The sequence below is a fragment of the Brachypodium distachyon genome, chromosome 1 (genome assembly GCF_000005505.3).
Source record: "Brachypodium distachyon strain Bd21 chromosome 1, Brachypodium_distachyon_v3.0, whole genome shotgun sequence".
In the NCBI taxonomy this organism is placed as follows: domain Eukaryota; kingdom Viridiplantae; phylum Streptophyta; class Magnoliopsida; order Poales; family Poaceae; genus Brachypodium; species Brachypodium distachyon.
Window position 1 is genome coordinate 13,465,191 of NC_016131.3, and position 16,153 is coordinate 13,481,343.

A 16,153-nucleotide genomic window follows, 5' to 3' on the forward strand; every position below is an offset into this window, starting at 1 on the left:
AAAGAAAGAAAGTAAATAACGTAGGGTAGATGCTATGCGTATCGCATGAAAAGACATAGCTAGCAAGCACATTCGGCTTCCATAAATCCGTAGATGCACCGTTGTCGAAGCCTGCCTGCATCAACATCTACCGCTCAGTAGTAGCACCCTCACAATGAAAATGCCAACCGAAAGCCAATCAATCATAGGCGCACGCAAATCCACAACTAGGGCCAAACTGGACACCGGAAGTCGAACATCTCTCGCCATAGGTCATCAGAAGCAGCAGCACCACTAGAAAGAACATGAAGGATTATGGGCCTAAAAGATACAAATGGGGTTGGATAAAAAATCAATGCTTAATGCATCATCCATACAGAGAACAATTAAGGATAAAAGAATCCAAACTTTTATAATCGATATCGAAAATGAAACTTTTCAAATATCTAAAATAAAAAAATTGCGGCGCAAATTGAAACACGACAGAAAACACACATGTTACATGTATAAACTCAAGACTTTTGTATTGCACACAATGTAATACAACAAAACTCTATGCTAAAACATGTAATCACTACCTAATCTTCATATGTTGTGTTATGAACTTAAAGCCATCTTATCATTCAAAACTATGTATTTTGGTAGGTAAAAAATATAACAAATCAAATATTTCAAAATAACCACTGAACAATTCCAAATACGATACATCTAATTGCATACAAAGTAAATCTATAAAAATATTACTCTGTATTACATTATACAAGTCTAACCGCACAATCTGCGCAGGCCAACCCACTAGTTATTTTTAGATGAAAGGAGCTCAGCCCCCGATTTCATTAATTAAACCGCAGTAGTTCGAGGCAGTTTGATTTAGATGTCCCGAAATGTAAAAGCCACAGCTGAAAGACTATAGTACATAAAACAACATTTTCTTTTGAAAAAATAAACCAGCAATTGCACACACGAATAATCGTCCAATTTTATTGATTAATTATTTCGCCCTAGAAAATCAAACAGTTGCAAATTAAGTTCGACCGGCATGCATGCATCCATGCATTTAGTAGCCAAGTGTTGGACATGCACACTTCTGAAACACAAAGACTCGACCAAAAGCTCAACTACTGCGGATTGGGAGGCCTGGAGTTGGCAGCGCAGACTCTAGACCCCCACTCGAGCAGCTCCTTGCTGGTGTCATCCTTATGCGCGATCACCTCAATGAAGCACAAGCAATCCTTCTTCTCCTCCCCGGTGGCCGTCTCGATGGCCGCCACCAGCTCCTCCTCCGTGCCCACTTTCGCCGTCCAGCAATTCCCTTCCCCGTTGTGTATGGCGTCGACGAGCCCCGTGTAGTTCCAGTTCTTGATGACGTTGTAAGGCCCGTCGTGGATCTCCACCTCGATGGTGTACCCCCCGTTGTTGATGAGGAAGATGATGCTCCGCTGCCCGCACCGCAGCATCGTCGACAAGTCCTGCGCCGTCACCTGGAAGCTCCCGTCGCCGATGCACGCGATGACGCGCTTGTTGTCGACGCCCTGCGCGTACCCCAGCAGCGCCCCCACCGACCACCCGATCGACCCGTACTGCATCTGGAACTCGTACCTGCGGAACTCAAACCTAATTCATGTAATTCAGCTAGCAATGGGGATCCAAGCAATGGAGGAGATACAAATCTATGCTATGCTGTGTAAATCTACATATACATACCCGCAGCCGTCGGGGAGCTTGAGCTTCTGGCAGTTGAACCAGGAGTCGCCCGTCTCGGCGATGACGGCGCTGTCACCGGTGAGCATCTTCTGAACATGCTTGAACAGCACGTTCACCCTCAACGGCTCCCCGGGCTCGCTCTCGGGGGGCTGCCCGTCAGGAACAAAGATCCTCCTATAATTCTCAAACGCCGTGGTGTTCTTCCACACGCGCTTTGCCAGCGCCGACAGGAAATCCTTCATCATGACGCACCCGAACGCCGGGCCATTGCCGACGGTCACCCGGTCCGGCTGCACGACCACCGCCTTATCCTTCTTCAGGAGGAAGGAATACCCGACAGAGCTGTAATCGTTGAAGATGGGGCCGGCGAAGAGATACGCGTCGGCGGACTCCACGATCTCGGCGCAGAAGGCCGTGCTGACGGCGCCCCAGTAAGTCCCGATGAACCGGCGGCAGCGTCTCCGGCACGAGACCTTTCGCCGACGGCATGGTGGCCACCGCGTAGCCGCTCGCCTCAGCTAAGTCCACGAACGCCGCCCCCGCCTTCGCCACCCGGATCTTCGGCCCGCCCACCATGACCGGCTTCACCGCCTTGTTCAAAAACTCCACCGTCGCCTCCACCGCCGCCTCCAGCCCGGCCTGATTACTCTGCTTCGGATGCAAGAAATACGGCACGGGGTCACGGACGAATGTCGGGTGGTGGACTCCGGGGAGGTTGCAGCTGACGGAGATGTACACGGGCTTGCTCTCCCTCAACGCCGTGGAGATGGCCTTGTCGATCTGCTCGTGGGCGTCATCGAGGTTGTTGACGACGGCCTGGTGGCATGTCACCGGCTGGAAGCACCGGAGCTCCTGGGAGAAGTCGGGGAGGCCGATGGTGTGGTGGAGGACCCGGTTGGTGCCGTAGTCGTTGGAGTTGGGCCCGCCGACGACGCAGATCACCGGAAGGTTCTCGCTGTAGGCGCCCGCGATGGCGTTGAGCACGCTGAGCCCGCCGACGGTGAAGGTGACGGCGCAGGCGCCCACGCCCTTGGCTCTCGCGTAGCCGTCCGCGGCGTACCCGGCGTTGAGCTCGTTGCAGCAGCCGACGAGGTTGAGGGCGGGCTCGGCGATGAGGTGGTCGAGGAGGGTGAGGTTGAAGTCGCCCGGGACGGCGAAGACATCGCGCACGCCCACCTGGACCAGGCGGCGCGCGATGTGGCGGCCCAGCGTCGCGGCGGGGTCGCCGGCGCCGGGGATGGAGGAGGCACCGGAGGCTAGGTAGCCGGTGGCGGAGGCGGAGGCGGGGCAGCCCACGGTGCCGTTGGGGGCCGACTTCTGCCCGTCCACGGATCCGATGCCCGTCTCCATTGATTCAAAAATTCAAAATCGAGAGATCAAGGCTGCGTTTGGAGGAGGAGGAAGAAGGATTATTGGTATTGCTGGTGCTTTCCCTGTTTCGTTGTGGGGGATGGGTTTGACGCGTGTCGTCGGGCTATTTATAGGGCGAGAGAATTAAGGGCGGCGGCTAATTAAACCTTGCCTAAGTAATTATTTTCGCACATAGTTTCGTCTCCTTCTTTTCTTGAGGAAAAAGAAAGTTGAGCAATAATACGGCGGGCGGGATTTATTACACGTGGAGGTCTTTGCGGTTTCTCGCCTGCGCCGTCGCTGTCTTGTGGGGTCAGGGGCTTGCACGGGCCTGCTTGTCAGTCGGTGGTAATGGTGAGAGAGAGAGATATTGTTTGGTTTGAATTGGGGGATTAATGAGGGGGCGATTTTGTGTTTGGAGAGCAAGACAACGTCAACGGTTTTCTTGCGCCACAAGGTTTATGCTGATCGTTTTTATTTTTACAATTAGCAAAAATCTGCTGATTCCAAATTTGTAAAGCAACATCCTCTCGCTACTGCATGCATGCAGACACGTCATGTCAGCACCATAGGCATGCATGCAATGCAACGAAAACAAGTACTGTACATTTACTTAGAGCATATCGAAAAATGCATTTGCCATATGTAAAATAATTAATTGCCTCGACTCGAATCGATGATGCATCCGGCCGGAGTGTACAATTAGCATATACTAGGCCTCTATCAGTCCTTGTGATATATGCATGGTGGCCGTCAAGCATATGGACATTATAGAAAAAAAAACTCTTTTGATTTATAAAGGAATCGATCAATGTTTTCTTGGACCACGAGCTAGCTAGAGCCCTCGTGTTGCATATTTGCATTGCTCTAGCTACTGTTTGATTTTGATGTAGTACGAGTACGTCCAGAATTAGAGATCGATCCGTTCACTGGGATCCTTTTTTTAGGACTATTAGTACTGATTAGCTAGGATATGCCTACGTGCGTACGGGGTTAGGAGTAGCAGTTAGCTGCACAAGAAAGAAGAAATAGAATCAAAATCCTTGAATCCATATTCACGTACGCTGTGCATGTTTAATTAACTTGTCACGTGTATTATAGATCATCTCTCTTCTTCGTCAGCTACTGGACCGATTAAATTGAATCAAGTAGGCAGCATGCAGTCACGGGCGGAGGCATGAAAAAAACACAGGGAGGACCAGAATAGAAGAGATGATTTTTTTTATGAAAAAGGGATGCGAAGCATAAAAACTAAACTTTATAGGATAAAATTGCAAAGGTTACGAGAAGATTTAAATACAAATTCTAAATATTAAGGGAGCCAGGGTCTGTGCTGGCCTGGGTGCTCCCTCCGCCCCTGCATGCAGTGTGTATGCTGAATCGATCGAGGAAGTCACATCGATCGGCTGGATTTGGATCACATGCATGTAGTACGTGCCAACTATGCATGATCCGTGCGTGCGTGTTCGTTCGTTTCACGTCATGTTTTGTGTTTGTTGTAAGGCATATATATATCTCGACGCTCCTAATTAAGTGGCGTCACAATTATGCATGTAGTATAATTTTTGTAACACTAATCTATACACAAACTCTAAACTTTAATTTGAAATACTCCAAATTAAAGACAATGCGTTGCACGACATGAATTTAAGACACAACTAATCGATCGGTAGGTTTCTGAAAAAAAAAGCTGCCTAGTGCTGATTACGAGCATGCACCGGATGTTTAACCGGGCTAGCTAGGAAGAAGGAAGAATCCAAAAGGCTGTATCCGAGTCATGTGGAGCATCCAGCGTCTCCATGCCCCCACTCTTGACATGAAAAGCCTTCCTCCGTCCGGGCCCTGACCCTCCCGACGACAAGCACGAACCCAAAGTTGTTCAGCCACAGAGCACGAAAGCCCTCCCGCCGCCCAGTGGGCCTGGACGGAGGTCCACTAGGTCCTTTCTTGGGCCTGTTCACCCGTCAAGGCCCAAGTGGGACTGGTACAGCGGCCTTCTAACTGGAGTGAACAGATGTTTAAGTAGTCCCACACGGCTGCTGTACGAATGGGCACATTCGCTTTTTACTAAAGAATGCCGTGTGCACGCCACAATCAAGCAGCATACGCTTATTTTTGCAGGGCCCCCTTCTCTCTTTCTGAAAGGAGGGTCCCACAATTTTCAAATTCTACAAATTTCGTTGGAACTGTTCTGTTATAATTTTGATTTTTGGCCTGTTCATTTCAGAAAGTCTGACAACAATGTATACACTTTGTTCATCAGTGTTAGCACAACCAGAGACTTTTCCAAAGATTACATTCGGTACACTAGATTCACAATACATGTCTTTTGTCCAATAAATAAATCGAAAACAGAGATGCAAATGAGACATAGCCACAAACCCTTCACGTTTTCAATTTCAAGAATTTGCTGGCTGTGGGAGCACTCATCTTTACATTGCCGCTATAATAACCATCTACATCTTCAAACTTGGAAGCCACAACCCAACAACTTTTCAGGATCAGGAGCAAAACAAATCAAACGAAAGAATCCCATAATCACAACAGGTAGGGGAGTGGACTGCTCGAAGTCTAGCTCCACCATCAGCTAGATTCAGCAGACATGATCTCCAGCTCCGCCCACCAGAGCGGCGACACCTTCGGGGTCACGCCCTCTGGCCCCAGCGCCGTGATCTCCTTCATCCGAGCCGCAACCTGCACCATCTCCGGTCTCTTGCTTGGATCTTGGTCGACGCAGGACTTCGCGACATCGCACAATTCCCTCGCAGCCTCCTCAGGGAATGAACCCAGGCTTGAGTCAATCAGCTCTGCAAGAGGCATCTTGCCTTCGAAGTACAGAGATGCCCACTGTTCCAGTGGTTCATCTTGCTCTGGGAAGGGTGCTCTTCCCGTTAGTATCTCCAGCAATACCATGCCATACTGATGCACGAGGCTGGCTCTGTCTAGCGTGGTGCAGTCGTCGGTGGTCCCGTTCCAGAAATCGAGATCTGAAACCTTTGCAGCGAAATCGTCGGTGAGATAGATGGTCGTCGAGTTGAAGTTCCTTGGCAGAGCAGGTGGGTTCAGCTTGTGCATGTGCTCTAGGCAGTAAGCTATCCCCATCGATATCCTGAGCCGGGCCATCCAGTCCAAGTTCTCAGCTTCTCTAACTGCAACACAATCAAAGGCACTGTCATATACTGCTACAAGTACTCTGTTATGCTGGCTGTTTCTTTAATGGAAATCGATGGGGGAGACCCATTGTTTAGAATAAAATAAAATACTGTTACTGAGTATGTAGGCTATAACAACAATTATATTGCCTGGTCAATAAATCAAGCAAAGTTTGGTTTCCCACACATGCTTAAACTAAAAGTTTTTGGAACTCTAGAAAATTTGAAGCGTTTGCATATTGTAGGAACCATTCTGTTCATGAAAAAAAAATAGTACGTAACAGCAGCAAGGACGCACTTACCATGCAGATGCTCAAAAAGAGTCCCATTTGGAGCATATTCAAACACCATAGCTCTGGTGAAAGGATTTTCTTCTTCACAATAGCCAAGCAGATTTATAAAATTCTTGTGGCCCACTTTGGATAAACTTGAGATCTGAGAACCATAACCGTTCCAGTCAATTAGTATTATGTAGAATATATATGTGTGCACAAGGAGGTTAGTTGTAGGTTCAACGTTACCTTTTTCCTGTACTGGGATTCACATTCTTTTGACCAATCCTTCCCAGATGTTACTGAACTTGACACTACTGCTATTTCAACGCCGCTAGATAAAGTTCCCTTATACAGCATGCAGCTAGCCGTGGAACCAATTATATTGCTGAAATCCTCACAGGCTGCTTCTAGCTCTGACCGTTTCAATGAAGGTACACCTGAAGACATGATTGATCATTGTAAGGTGCAACCGAAGCACTAGGTATACAATAACAAATACACATGAATAGAAAGAAGGATACCTGTCACAAATGCTCGCTGCAGTTGCCCACTTAGCCCTGTTACCCAAGGCTTTACAGTCCCCACTTTCTTTGCTCGGCAGTATACGACAAATGCTGCTGTCATGACTAGAAAAACCGCACTCCCAGCTGTGACCAAACCGTAGCCTCTCCACGAATTCTTATGCAAAGTTTGAACTGGAGCATCAGGTTGAGGATCATGCTTTGCCTGTGGGGTGGAAGGCAAGGGCCTCACCACAGGTGGAGGAGCTGTCAATGGATGCAAATTTGAAGGGGATGGTGATGGTGAGGCTTTAGGTGGAGCGTTGAACGGCGAGGGTGATGGAGCAGGCGACGGTGCCCTTCTGTGGTGCTTGTGCTTCTTACGATCAGGGGCTCGCATAGGCGGAAGGGGAAGTGAAGGAATACGGTTTCCACCACCTGTCTGTAGTAGTCTTCTCGAATGCAAACTTCTTATGCTTCTGGACACGAATCAAAATAAAGAAAATGTGAGTATATTTTACTGCCTCTTATGTTCACGCTGAAGATACCTTACAGCAAAAGAAAGAAAAACACTTGGATCATGAATCGATACAAGTATGTAAGAACAACTATTCAGGTATGCTATGCGTATCTTTATCTCGAGCTGTATACGGTATCAAAACAGTGTTAATGCCGATTTATTCATTTTAGACATTCACATGATTAATACCAGAAGAAATGCATTCAAGTATCCCCAGATTTGCGCCACAATTTCTTTCCCCTTCTCTCTCAAGAAACAATAATTTCGCGGCACCTTTTCTTTCCCACCTTCTCTCTCACCAAAGAAACAATAATTTTGTGCCACCTATGTACCTACCGGTTGATAAAATTAGATCATGTCGAGAACTTCTCTCTTACGCTATCTCCCACATGACATCCAAGCAATTTACAGTTATACAGTACTGCCCAAGAACTCATGAAATTTGCTGCTGATGCTGATGCAGATTCACACAAGGCACTCACCTAAGATCAACAGGAGCACCCCCACGCGTGCTCCATCCGTCGGTACCAGCTCCTTCAAAGCCCCCAATCGCTGCACCAAAAGCACAAGCCTAAATCAGCTCACCAAAAAGGAAGGAAGAAAGAAACAAGGATGAAGGGAAATCCAAGAACAAGACGAACCTGCGCTGCCATGGGCGGCGAGAGGGCAAGAAACCGAGACGAGGAGTAGCACAGGAAGAAGAAGGTTGTGAAGATGCAAATTAGAAGAAGGTGGCTGCTCCATTAGTTAGCAGGGCAGCTCAAGGAATGGAATGGCGGCAGCTAGAAGAAGAAGAGGAGTCACAGGGCAGTGGCATGGGCTAGGCTTGGAGCTTGGAGGAATCGATCAATGGAGGGTGGGAAAAATGATAGAGCTTTGGATTTGGTTGGTTTGGTGGAATGGTGGGGATCTGGGAAACGCGTGAACGGTGGAGGAAAGGTCGGAGGACGCGGCCAAAAGGGAAGAAGGAAGACGAGAAAGGAGGAGGACACGAAGGCGACTGCACAACACAACCCAGCCACCATTTTTCCTTTGATTTTTTTAGTCTTATAGTACTGCTGCTGTTCTCTCTTTTATTGTTTTAAAGAACTAATGCTGTTCTCTCTTTGTCTAAAAAATTCATAAATTTGTAATTAGAATTGTCTGAAATTTACACCGACATCCCGCCAACTCCTGCTAGCTGCATGTTCTGTACTGTACAATGAAATTCACAAGTGATAGCAGTCGTTTTCTAGAATAGCAGTTGTAGACTAGTTAGCTGGTGAAACAAGTATTTTCTTGTCTTCGAAGCTTATACTAAGATGCAAAATAGCTTGGGATACAAAAAATGTTTGAGATTCATCTCATGATTTCATCTACAGATATGAACTGGAAGACCAAACATGACCATCTGGTAGCACTACTCCATAATTTTGGAAGCCACACCCCAACAGTTGACCGAGACTAGCAACCGCATATTAATTTATGAAGGAACTAATCACACGACTCTCATCACATGCTGCATTGATCCCTGATTTGGACGCGACCGTTCCTCATTAGTCATTAGCTACCCCTCCCAATTGATTAATGGAGTAATTAATGAACTAGTGGCAGAAATTATACGGGACCAATTCCAAATTGCCATCGACCGTTAACAAGTAGACTCACTTACCTAAGCATCTGAGTGAGTACCATGAAAATACTTGGTCTCCTATTGATGGTGACAAAACCTTTGAGCTAAGAAAGAGAGATGCGTTCATGCCATATAAAAAAGAGGTGCCTTGTCCCATGATGCAATCCTCCAGCATTAGCAGGTAAACCGAACTCCAGATCTACTAACATTTGATTCTGCCTAGCCTAGAACAGAAATGCTCCCATGACCCAAGCCTAACCACCATGGAATGGAAACACCTTCCTTCTCCAAGTGTGCAAGGTCTAGTATAATGCTGCATTTGCAAATATGTAAGGGAAAAAAAACATGCTGGTAAATATCAGAATCTCAGTTGTAATAAGACTGAAGGTGCAACATGGAGTAATGTGCAGCAAATAGAGAATAGATACCACCAAATTCCAGTAACCTGTCTATTAACTGCAACTAATGTTGTCTGTAGTTCATCCAACTATTCATAGTAACCAATGAGCAATAGCTTGAGGACCAACACAACTTTAAGAACAATTTAAGAGAGCGGAGTAGAGCTATCGGCATGAGAAAGCGGCAGAACTACACCGGCGAATTTAGCAATCTAAGAGAGTTTTGAAGAGTAGGCCTCAAGATGCAGTAAGGTTTATCTCAATGCCAGACTATCGAAAGTAAACCGACACGACAGGAATATCAACGTCATTTTCATTTTCATCCTCGCAGGCCACACAAATATCTAGATGGCTCCTGTATTCAGGAATTTCCACCTTAGCAACTTCTTTGGCGACATCCACAACCTTCTTGTTCAATCTATCCTTGTGCCTTGGAAACATGCTGTTATATAAAATCGAGGTGCCGCAGGAAATGCTGTAAGCAGTAAGGCCCTTTTCAGCCAGCCATTGCAAGAGTTCTGCAATAGTAAGATTGCGCTTTATGCACCATCGGTCCCATACAGTCCAGCTCAAGTTTTGATGCTCCGTCTCCTTGGCTGGAACTGGTTCAGCCATTGAGAACAATGGCAGCGCTAGGTTCGCAAACGTATTGCGGTAGTCTTCAATGGGGTGCTTGCCATCAATAACCTTGTACAGCTCAAGGCACACAAGTCCTGTGGCCATGGCGGTTGAGGTTGCAATAGCAGGGATAATTCTCCCTGCAATGAATTTAGCCTTCAGCTTGTCAACCTCTGGAATGCTGTAGTTCCTTGCACGCATATTTGCAAATCCGGATATTAAATCCATGTGAAAGTTAGTGTCATCATCCTGTAAAACCAAAGTGAAATGTAAGAACAGCCATTTCATGCTTATAAGTTATAAGTTGAGGGGTGACAGACAGCTGAAGTAACAAACATACAACACAAGCTGCATAAGTTCTACAGTTTGTCTTGTCCAAAGAAAAATACTCCCTGTGATCCTAAATTCTTGACTTAAATCTGCCCAAATATGGATGTATCTATTCTTAAAAAGCATCTAGATACATGTAATATTTCGACAACAACTTAGGATCGGAGGGAGTAATTTTTTGTATGGTTACAGCAGAAGCACAACGATGGCATAGTTGCATAGAAACCCAAGATGAACAAAACATTCTAATGTGTCAATTCTTAATTAGAATAATGAAGCATATCAGCCAAATCTATCACCAACTGCATGCTCCCACAATAAAAAGGAAATCATGATCAAGATTTGTACGAACTACATAAGTGGAAGTCAGACGTTACACGCTTAAAAGAGTAGAGAAAAATTATTAGGTGGATATAACAAACATCAGCAATGAATCTGACAAGTAGATAACATGGAATGCAAAGCACATTCAATGATCTTTTCGGAATCAGGATTCCCTCCCAGTACAAGCCAGTTTGTCTCACAGGGTACAGGAGATGAAGAATGGTCACAAATAGGATTGGCAGCTGTATAAGCTTTTAAGATTTAGCTAAAGGCAGTACAAAAAGTATATCTAGATGTTCCCTTAAGCCTGGAAAAGGTGGAACGAAGCTACATCGCATGCAGGTAAACAAGCACTGTATTGACAGGCGAACACTTACAACAAATATTTTAAACCTACAAGACTTGCTGATGCTATATCTGAAAAAATTACCTTCTCGAATTGGATAGGTTTCATTTGGAATCCAGAAGGTAGCCGCTTGGCATATTCTTCCAACTTAGCAAGCAGATCATCAATAACGGAGACATCATCAACCGAGGTGCTGGAAAGATTTGTGGCCTTCTCATCTGTCACAATATTTACCCCTTTCTTTGGCTCAAACATATGTACTTTGACCTTCTTTACTACATCAGCCAGCTTACTGGTGTTCTTTGCCCGGTCAGGTATAGCAATCCCAAATGACTCCGCTCTCAATATTGAAGCAGACATAATGAAATTCAGGTGAGATGTATCAGCAGCTGAAAATTGCAGTGCACGAGGGAAGCGCTTGGGGGCAGACCAGAAAGGCGTGCCCGTACTAGTGGCAGCATCTTCAGGAAAAGTGAATGTCAGCTGCTTCACACGGTTTGAGAAATAATCCTCAAATCTGCCAACAAAGAAAAGAAAATAGACATTTTAAATTTGGGCCAATAACTGAAGCACAAAAATTAGGTAATCTCGAAGAAAACAGAGAAGCTTTTGAAGGACAGTATTTCCTGCCAGCCAGGAGCATTGCAAGATGATGGTATCTCAACAGTACTGGTCTACACTAAACAGGTCACACACTTGAAAGTAACGAAGATAAAAATATATTAAAAAGCAGAAGAGACAAACATACTTCATCCGGGCCCACGTTATGCAATCATCAAATGTACTACACCGATCCTTGTCAAGACATTCAGAGACACGTTCAAGCAATTCTCTTGCTTGAGCATCACCAGCCTTCCTCATGGCAGCAGCATACTGAGCAGGGTTGGACAGATAAGAGTTTACTTCATTTGGCGTTTTTTCGAGCAAGCCCTCGAACTCCGAACGAGCCCATGTCAAGCAATGATCAATGTTGTGTGGAAAAGAATGGACTGTGCACATAGGTGCTTGCTTCTCAGGAGGATCTCTTGAAGCTCCATAATTTTCAGTAAGGCGAGGAATTACCATTTGCGTATTGCACTTTGCACCCAACGTACCTGACTCCAGTAGTGGCTTCGAGAAGTACAGGCACCTCTGGTCCATATACATCCTGGCATTGACATTATCAAGTGCATTGATAACAACATCCAGGCCCTCCCAGAACGTGTCATCGAACACGTTCTCAGTTTCTGGACAGGCACGATTCTGAAGAGCATCAACAAGAAGGCTGGGGTTGATAACACTAGCGGCTGTAGCAGCCACAGTGGACTTTGCCTGTCCAATATTCCAGTCACGAAATAAGAATTGACGGCTCAAGTTGCTTTTTTCAATGATATCATCATCTGTTATAGTTAGCTTCCCTTTACCACTACATGCCACTCCCATTAAAGCAAGGTTTTTCAGGAATTCACATCCAAGAGCGCCAGAGCCCACAACAAAAGCATTAGCCTCTTCAAGTTTCTTCTGGATCTTGGAACCAAATACGGAAACCTGAGCATCATAGCGGCTGTTTGATGGCTTCAAGTCTTGGGGGTCCAATGGATGTGTTGGCAGGGATTCGACAGAATCAAAGTAAAAGAACTGCATAGGTTGGAGTTTTATCAGAGATGTATAATGACCATAAGAACAAAGAAGACAGATGAATCACAACACAAACCTGGTAGAGAGGGTGGAACTTCCCAGAACATGCCTTCACAACTTCTTGACCAACAATACCACCAAACATCGCAGACATAGGGTTCAAAACAGCTCGAGAACCACTTGCAAACTGCCGGAGTAATTTCTCATCAATACTTTCCAGCTTGCGGTCAACAGAGGCTTCATTAATATCAGCAGAAATCTTAAGGAAACTTTGAGCATCCTCCTCACAACCAGCAACAGGGTAGCGTCCACAGTCTTTCATAAATTTATCCAGAGCTTGAAATGCCAGATGGAGCACAGGGGAACGTTCAAACTTTGAAAAATCACTCAGAAGAAAATCTCCAGGGTCTCTAATGGCATCTCTTAGCGTCTTGAAGCATAATACCTTAGGTTCTTTCACCTGTGTAACAATTCCACCTTTTATATAATTTCCAAATTTACTTGTGTCCTCCTCGATGCTAAATGAAAATGGCCTGGCATTTTTAACCTTCCTTGGTTTCCCATCATTCAGTTCTGCCATACCATGTACCTCTGAGAAAACAACAAGATCACCATCTTGGAACTCGAGCCGCTCATCATCAACACAGGATACTATTGCAGGGTTATCACTGCTGATGGATGCAATTATACCAGTATGTGGATCTTCACCATCAACATCAAGAACAGTAAAGTTTGGTCCAAAGTCACAAAAGACACTACCGAAAAGACCACAGACTTGAGTTCTGATAAAGGAGATGGGAGGCTGGTGGCTATGGCAATAGTCATCAAATTCATATGCCTTGTCTAAACTTATATCAGTAAAAACAACAGCCTGCCATGAAAATAGCTGCAAGTTAGACAGTCATATCAAAGAGACAAAGTGTATAAACTCATAAAGTAATGCATTCAGCAGGCGACAAATAAGGTCAGCAGTCAATCACCAATAACATTGCAAGTGGAAAAAGAAAGAAGGTTGACAAGAAGGACAAGAGACCAACCTGGAACTTGGACAAGTGCTCCGTCGTTAGTTCCTCTGTTAGAGTTGAGATGAGAACAGCATTGTTGAGCTCTTGCAGCTTTGCGACACAAGCAACAGCCCTGTTCTTCCCAACATCGTCCTCGGATAAGAAGAAATTGGCAGACAAGTCCCACATCTCCACATTTTTCACATCATGTATAGTGATAGACTTGACTCCAGCAAGGGCAAGATTCTTCGCTGTATAGAAAAAGGCAAGCATGTTTGCTTAATACAAAGAACATAACACACGGAATGTTGTGTTGCTACTTGTTAAAGCTTTTTAACTAGTCCAAACATTGAAAAAAAAAACTAGTGATGTCAGATACAATCAGCACAAGTACTCATTTCCCCCATACTCGGGTACCTTTCCACTGAAAACGGAACAAGCATCCAGCAGTTGCCAGTTTAGCTGTCATGGATCAATATTACGTCCCCAACACGAACAGGTTATTAATTAACTTTCAGCAAATTCAGATCACTAATTCTACCAGAGTTGTAACAGGAACAGCTCCACAGCAGACAGAAAAGACACCTGGTAGACCAGCCAATCAATCCTACCTAAACTCACACTAACAGGGAATAGACATTGTTGTAAAAAATTCTAGGACAAGCACTCAACTATACCACATGGTGTAAGCCATTTTGCATCTATACAACATGCCATCGCAGCAGTGCAGAAATGTAAATATGTAAGTAAGGTATAGAGAGAAAGGTGGTATGGGGCCAAACCGATTTCAGCGCCGAGCCCATTGAGGCCGGAGACGAGGACGTGGGAGGCGAAGAGCCGGCGCATGGTCTCCCTCCCGTAGACGGCGAGCTGCCTGCTGTGCAGGTCCTCGTCGATCTCCTGCGGCGGCGGCAAGGCCCTGTCATCGGTGGTCCCAGACTCCCCCAGCCTGGGCCTCTTGGCGTCGCCGCCGTCCTCGGCTCCCGCCCCGGACGGCGACGGCGGCCTCTTGGTGGGAAGCATGGAGAACAAGCCCCTGCGCAGCAGCCGACGTAAGCACCTCATCCCCGCGGAAGCAAACACCCAACCCGGGAAGTGAACAGCACGCCATCCCGCACGTATATAGCGATCGAGGAGGAGCGGAATGGATCGATGCGATGCGATGCGATGCTTACCTGAGCGGCGGGCGACCTCGCCGGCGTGGGAAGGAAGGAAGGGATCGGAGTCGGAGGAGGTGCTTCCCGTGGCGGCTAGGTTTGGGTTTGGGATAGAGGAGGAGGAGGAGGAGGAGCGTGGCGAGCTTGGGAAAGTATTGATTCGCCGTGTCACGGCAGAGAGAGAACCCCGGGAGTAGAGGCGGCGGCGGTCGGCGGCTTTGCGTTGCGTCTTGCGCTCTCTGAAGGCGAGTTCTCTTCTTATACGGGAAACGGGCCGCGCAAACTGGGCATGTTCTATTGGATGGTTGCGAATTTAGGCCCATTTTCTTTCACCGCGGGCTTCCTTTCAGATTTTGAAAGTTGCCTCCAGTTTTTTATTTTTGGTTTGTTTGAAAGTTGCCTCCAGTTTTTTTTTGGTATTGGAATATTTGAAATCCACTCGAATCTGTAAGTTGCTTCGAAAGAAAATTGGAATCTGGTCTAGTCGACTAGGAAGATGCTAAAAAACAAACTCCGCTCCGTGTTCCCTGTGCCGAATTGTTCTAAAAAAAGTCATACACGAACCTTTATGGAGACAATACGAAGCAGCAAGGTCGTAACAAAGCTAATGAGTAGATATATTGTTCATCATTAGAAAAAACACAATGTTGCCAATACCTAGAAAATACAAAAAACAATCGCCATTATGTTGCCAGGAAGGAAAACTTAAGCAATAGCGGCTTTGGGATCGGTTGGAAGCATCCACGTCATCGTCTTGGCTGTCGCCGGTGGTGGAACCTCCTCGGAGCCGGCACCGCCGTTGAACGACAGAGCTTGTTCGATGCTGCACAGTTGCATTGTCCCGTCCGTGACGTCGAAGACCGTCAAACACTTGCCAGCAGCAATCACAATTGGGAGTAGACACAATTGGGCTGGATCCCAGACTCATCCCCAGCCACGAGACAAGATGTTCCGAAGTTGAATGGAGCCACGAAGAAGGCCCTGCCGCCGAGATCGTGCACCGGGCGCCACCGCCATTGCCGCTGCCCGGAAGAGGTGGAGGACTCCTCTAGCTTGTAGACGAGGGCCTCGTTGTAGTCCTGGCTGGTCAGTTGCTTCACCATGTAGAGCTCGTCATCGGACTCCACCAAGAACGCCCTGCCGGTCTCCGTCGAGTCGTACCCACCCTCGTCGTCGTCTTCCGTGACGACGAATGCGGTGAACACCGGCGCCGGGGAGAACTCGAGCACGCCAAAATCGATGGGCGATGTCACGAAGTAGAACTTGC

The 16,153-nt window shown here is 46.5% G+C and overlaps 2 protein-coding genes and 1 pseudogene across 3 annotated transcripts; all 3 read right to left on the reverse strand.

Annotated features, from left to right (window-relative positions):
• Window positions 1-933: 933 nt before the first annotated feature.
• LOC100841503 lies at window positions 934-3,126 on the reverse strand (annotated as a pseudogene).
• A 2,153-nt stretch (window positions 3,127-5,279) lies between these two features.
• On the reverse strand, window positions 5,280-8,508 carry LOC100838529 (protein MALE DISCOVERER 2). The gene is made up of 6 exons (XM_003559700.4): window positions 8,122-8,508; window positions 7,963-8,032; window positions 6,982-7,439; window positions 6,707-6,897; window positions 6,488-6,620; window positions 5,280-6,182 (listed from the first exon to the last, which is right to left on the reverse strand). The coding sequence occupies exons 1-6, from the start codon at window positions 8,222-8,224 to the stop codon at window positions 5,617-5,619; spliced, it is 1,521 nt and encodes a 506-aa protein (XP_003559748.1). The 5' UTR covers window positions 8,225-8,508; the 3' UTR covers window positions 5,280-5,616.
• Window positions 8,509-9,462: 954 nt separating this feature from the next.
• Window positions 9,463-15,124, reverse strand: LOC100842312 (ubiquitin-activating enzyme E1 3). 2 transcript variants are annotated; one of them, XM_010235307.3, is made up of 7 exons: window positions 14,905-15,124; window positions 14,512-14,765; window positions 13,763-13,980; window positions 12,802-13,596; window positions 11,857-12,725; window positions 11,193-11,625; window positions 9,463-10,357 (listed from the first exon to the last, which is right to left on the reverse strand). In XM_010235307.3, the coding sequence occupies exons 2-7, from the start codon at window positions 14,750-14,752 to the stop codon at window positions 9,761-9,763; spliced, it is 3,153 nt and encodes a 1,050-aa protein (XP_010233609.1). In that variant the 5' UTR covers window positions 14,753-14,765; window positions 14,905-15,124; the 3' UTR covers window positions 9,463-9,760. The 2 variants fall into 2 exon arrangements, with proteins under 2 accessions (XP_010233609.1, XP_003562406.2); XM_003562358.4 differs by lacking the exon at window positions 14,905-15,124 and having other exon boundaries at window positions 14,512-14,809.
• Window positions 15,125-16,153: the final 1,029 nt, after the last annotated feature.

Coding starts and splice junctions, on each gene's coding strand:
- LOC100838529 (XM_003559700.4), bottom strand. CDS start 8,224: ATGGAGCAGCCACCTTCTTCTAATTTGCATCTTCACAACCTTCTTCTT. Junction 7,440..7,962: donor GGTGCTCCTGTTGATCTTAG/GTGAGTGCCTTG, acceptor ATTCGTGTCCAG/AAGCATAAGAAGTTTGCATT. Junction 6,621..6,706: donor AATCCCAGTACAGGAAAAAG/GTAACGTTGAAC, acceptor TATGGTTCTCAG/ATCTCAAGTTTATCCAAAGT.
- LOC100842312 (XM_003562358.4), bottom strand. CDS start 14,794: ATGAGGTGCTTACGTCGGCTGCTGCGCAGGGGCTTGTTCTCCATGCTT. Junction 13,981..14,511: donor TGGGCTCGGCGCTGAAATCG/GTTTGGCCCCAT, acceptor TTTTCTATACAG/CGAAGAATCTTGCCCTTGCT. Junction 13,597..13,762: donor AGCACTTGTCCAAGTTCCAG/GTTGGTCTCTTG, acceptor TTTTCATGGCAG/GCTGTTGTTTTTACTGATAT.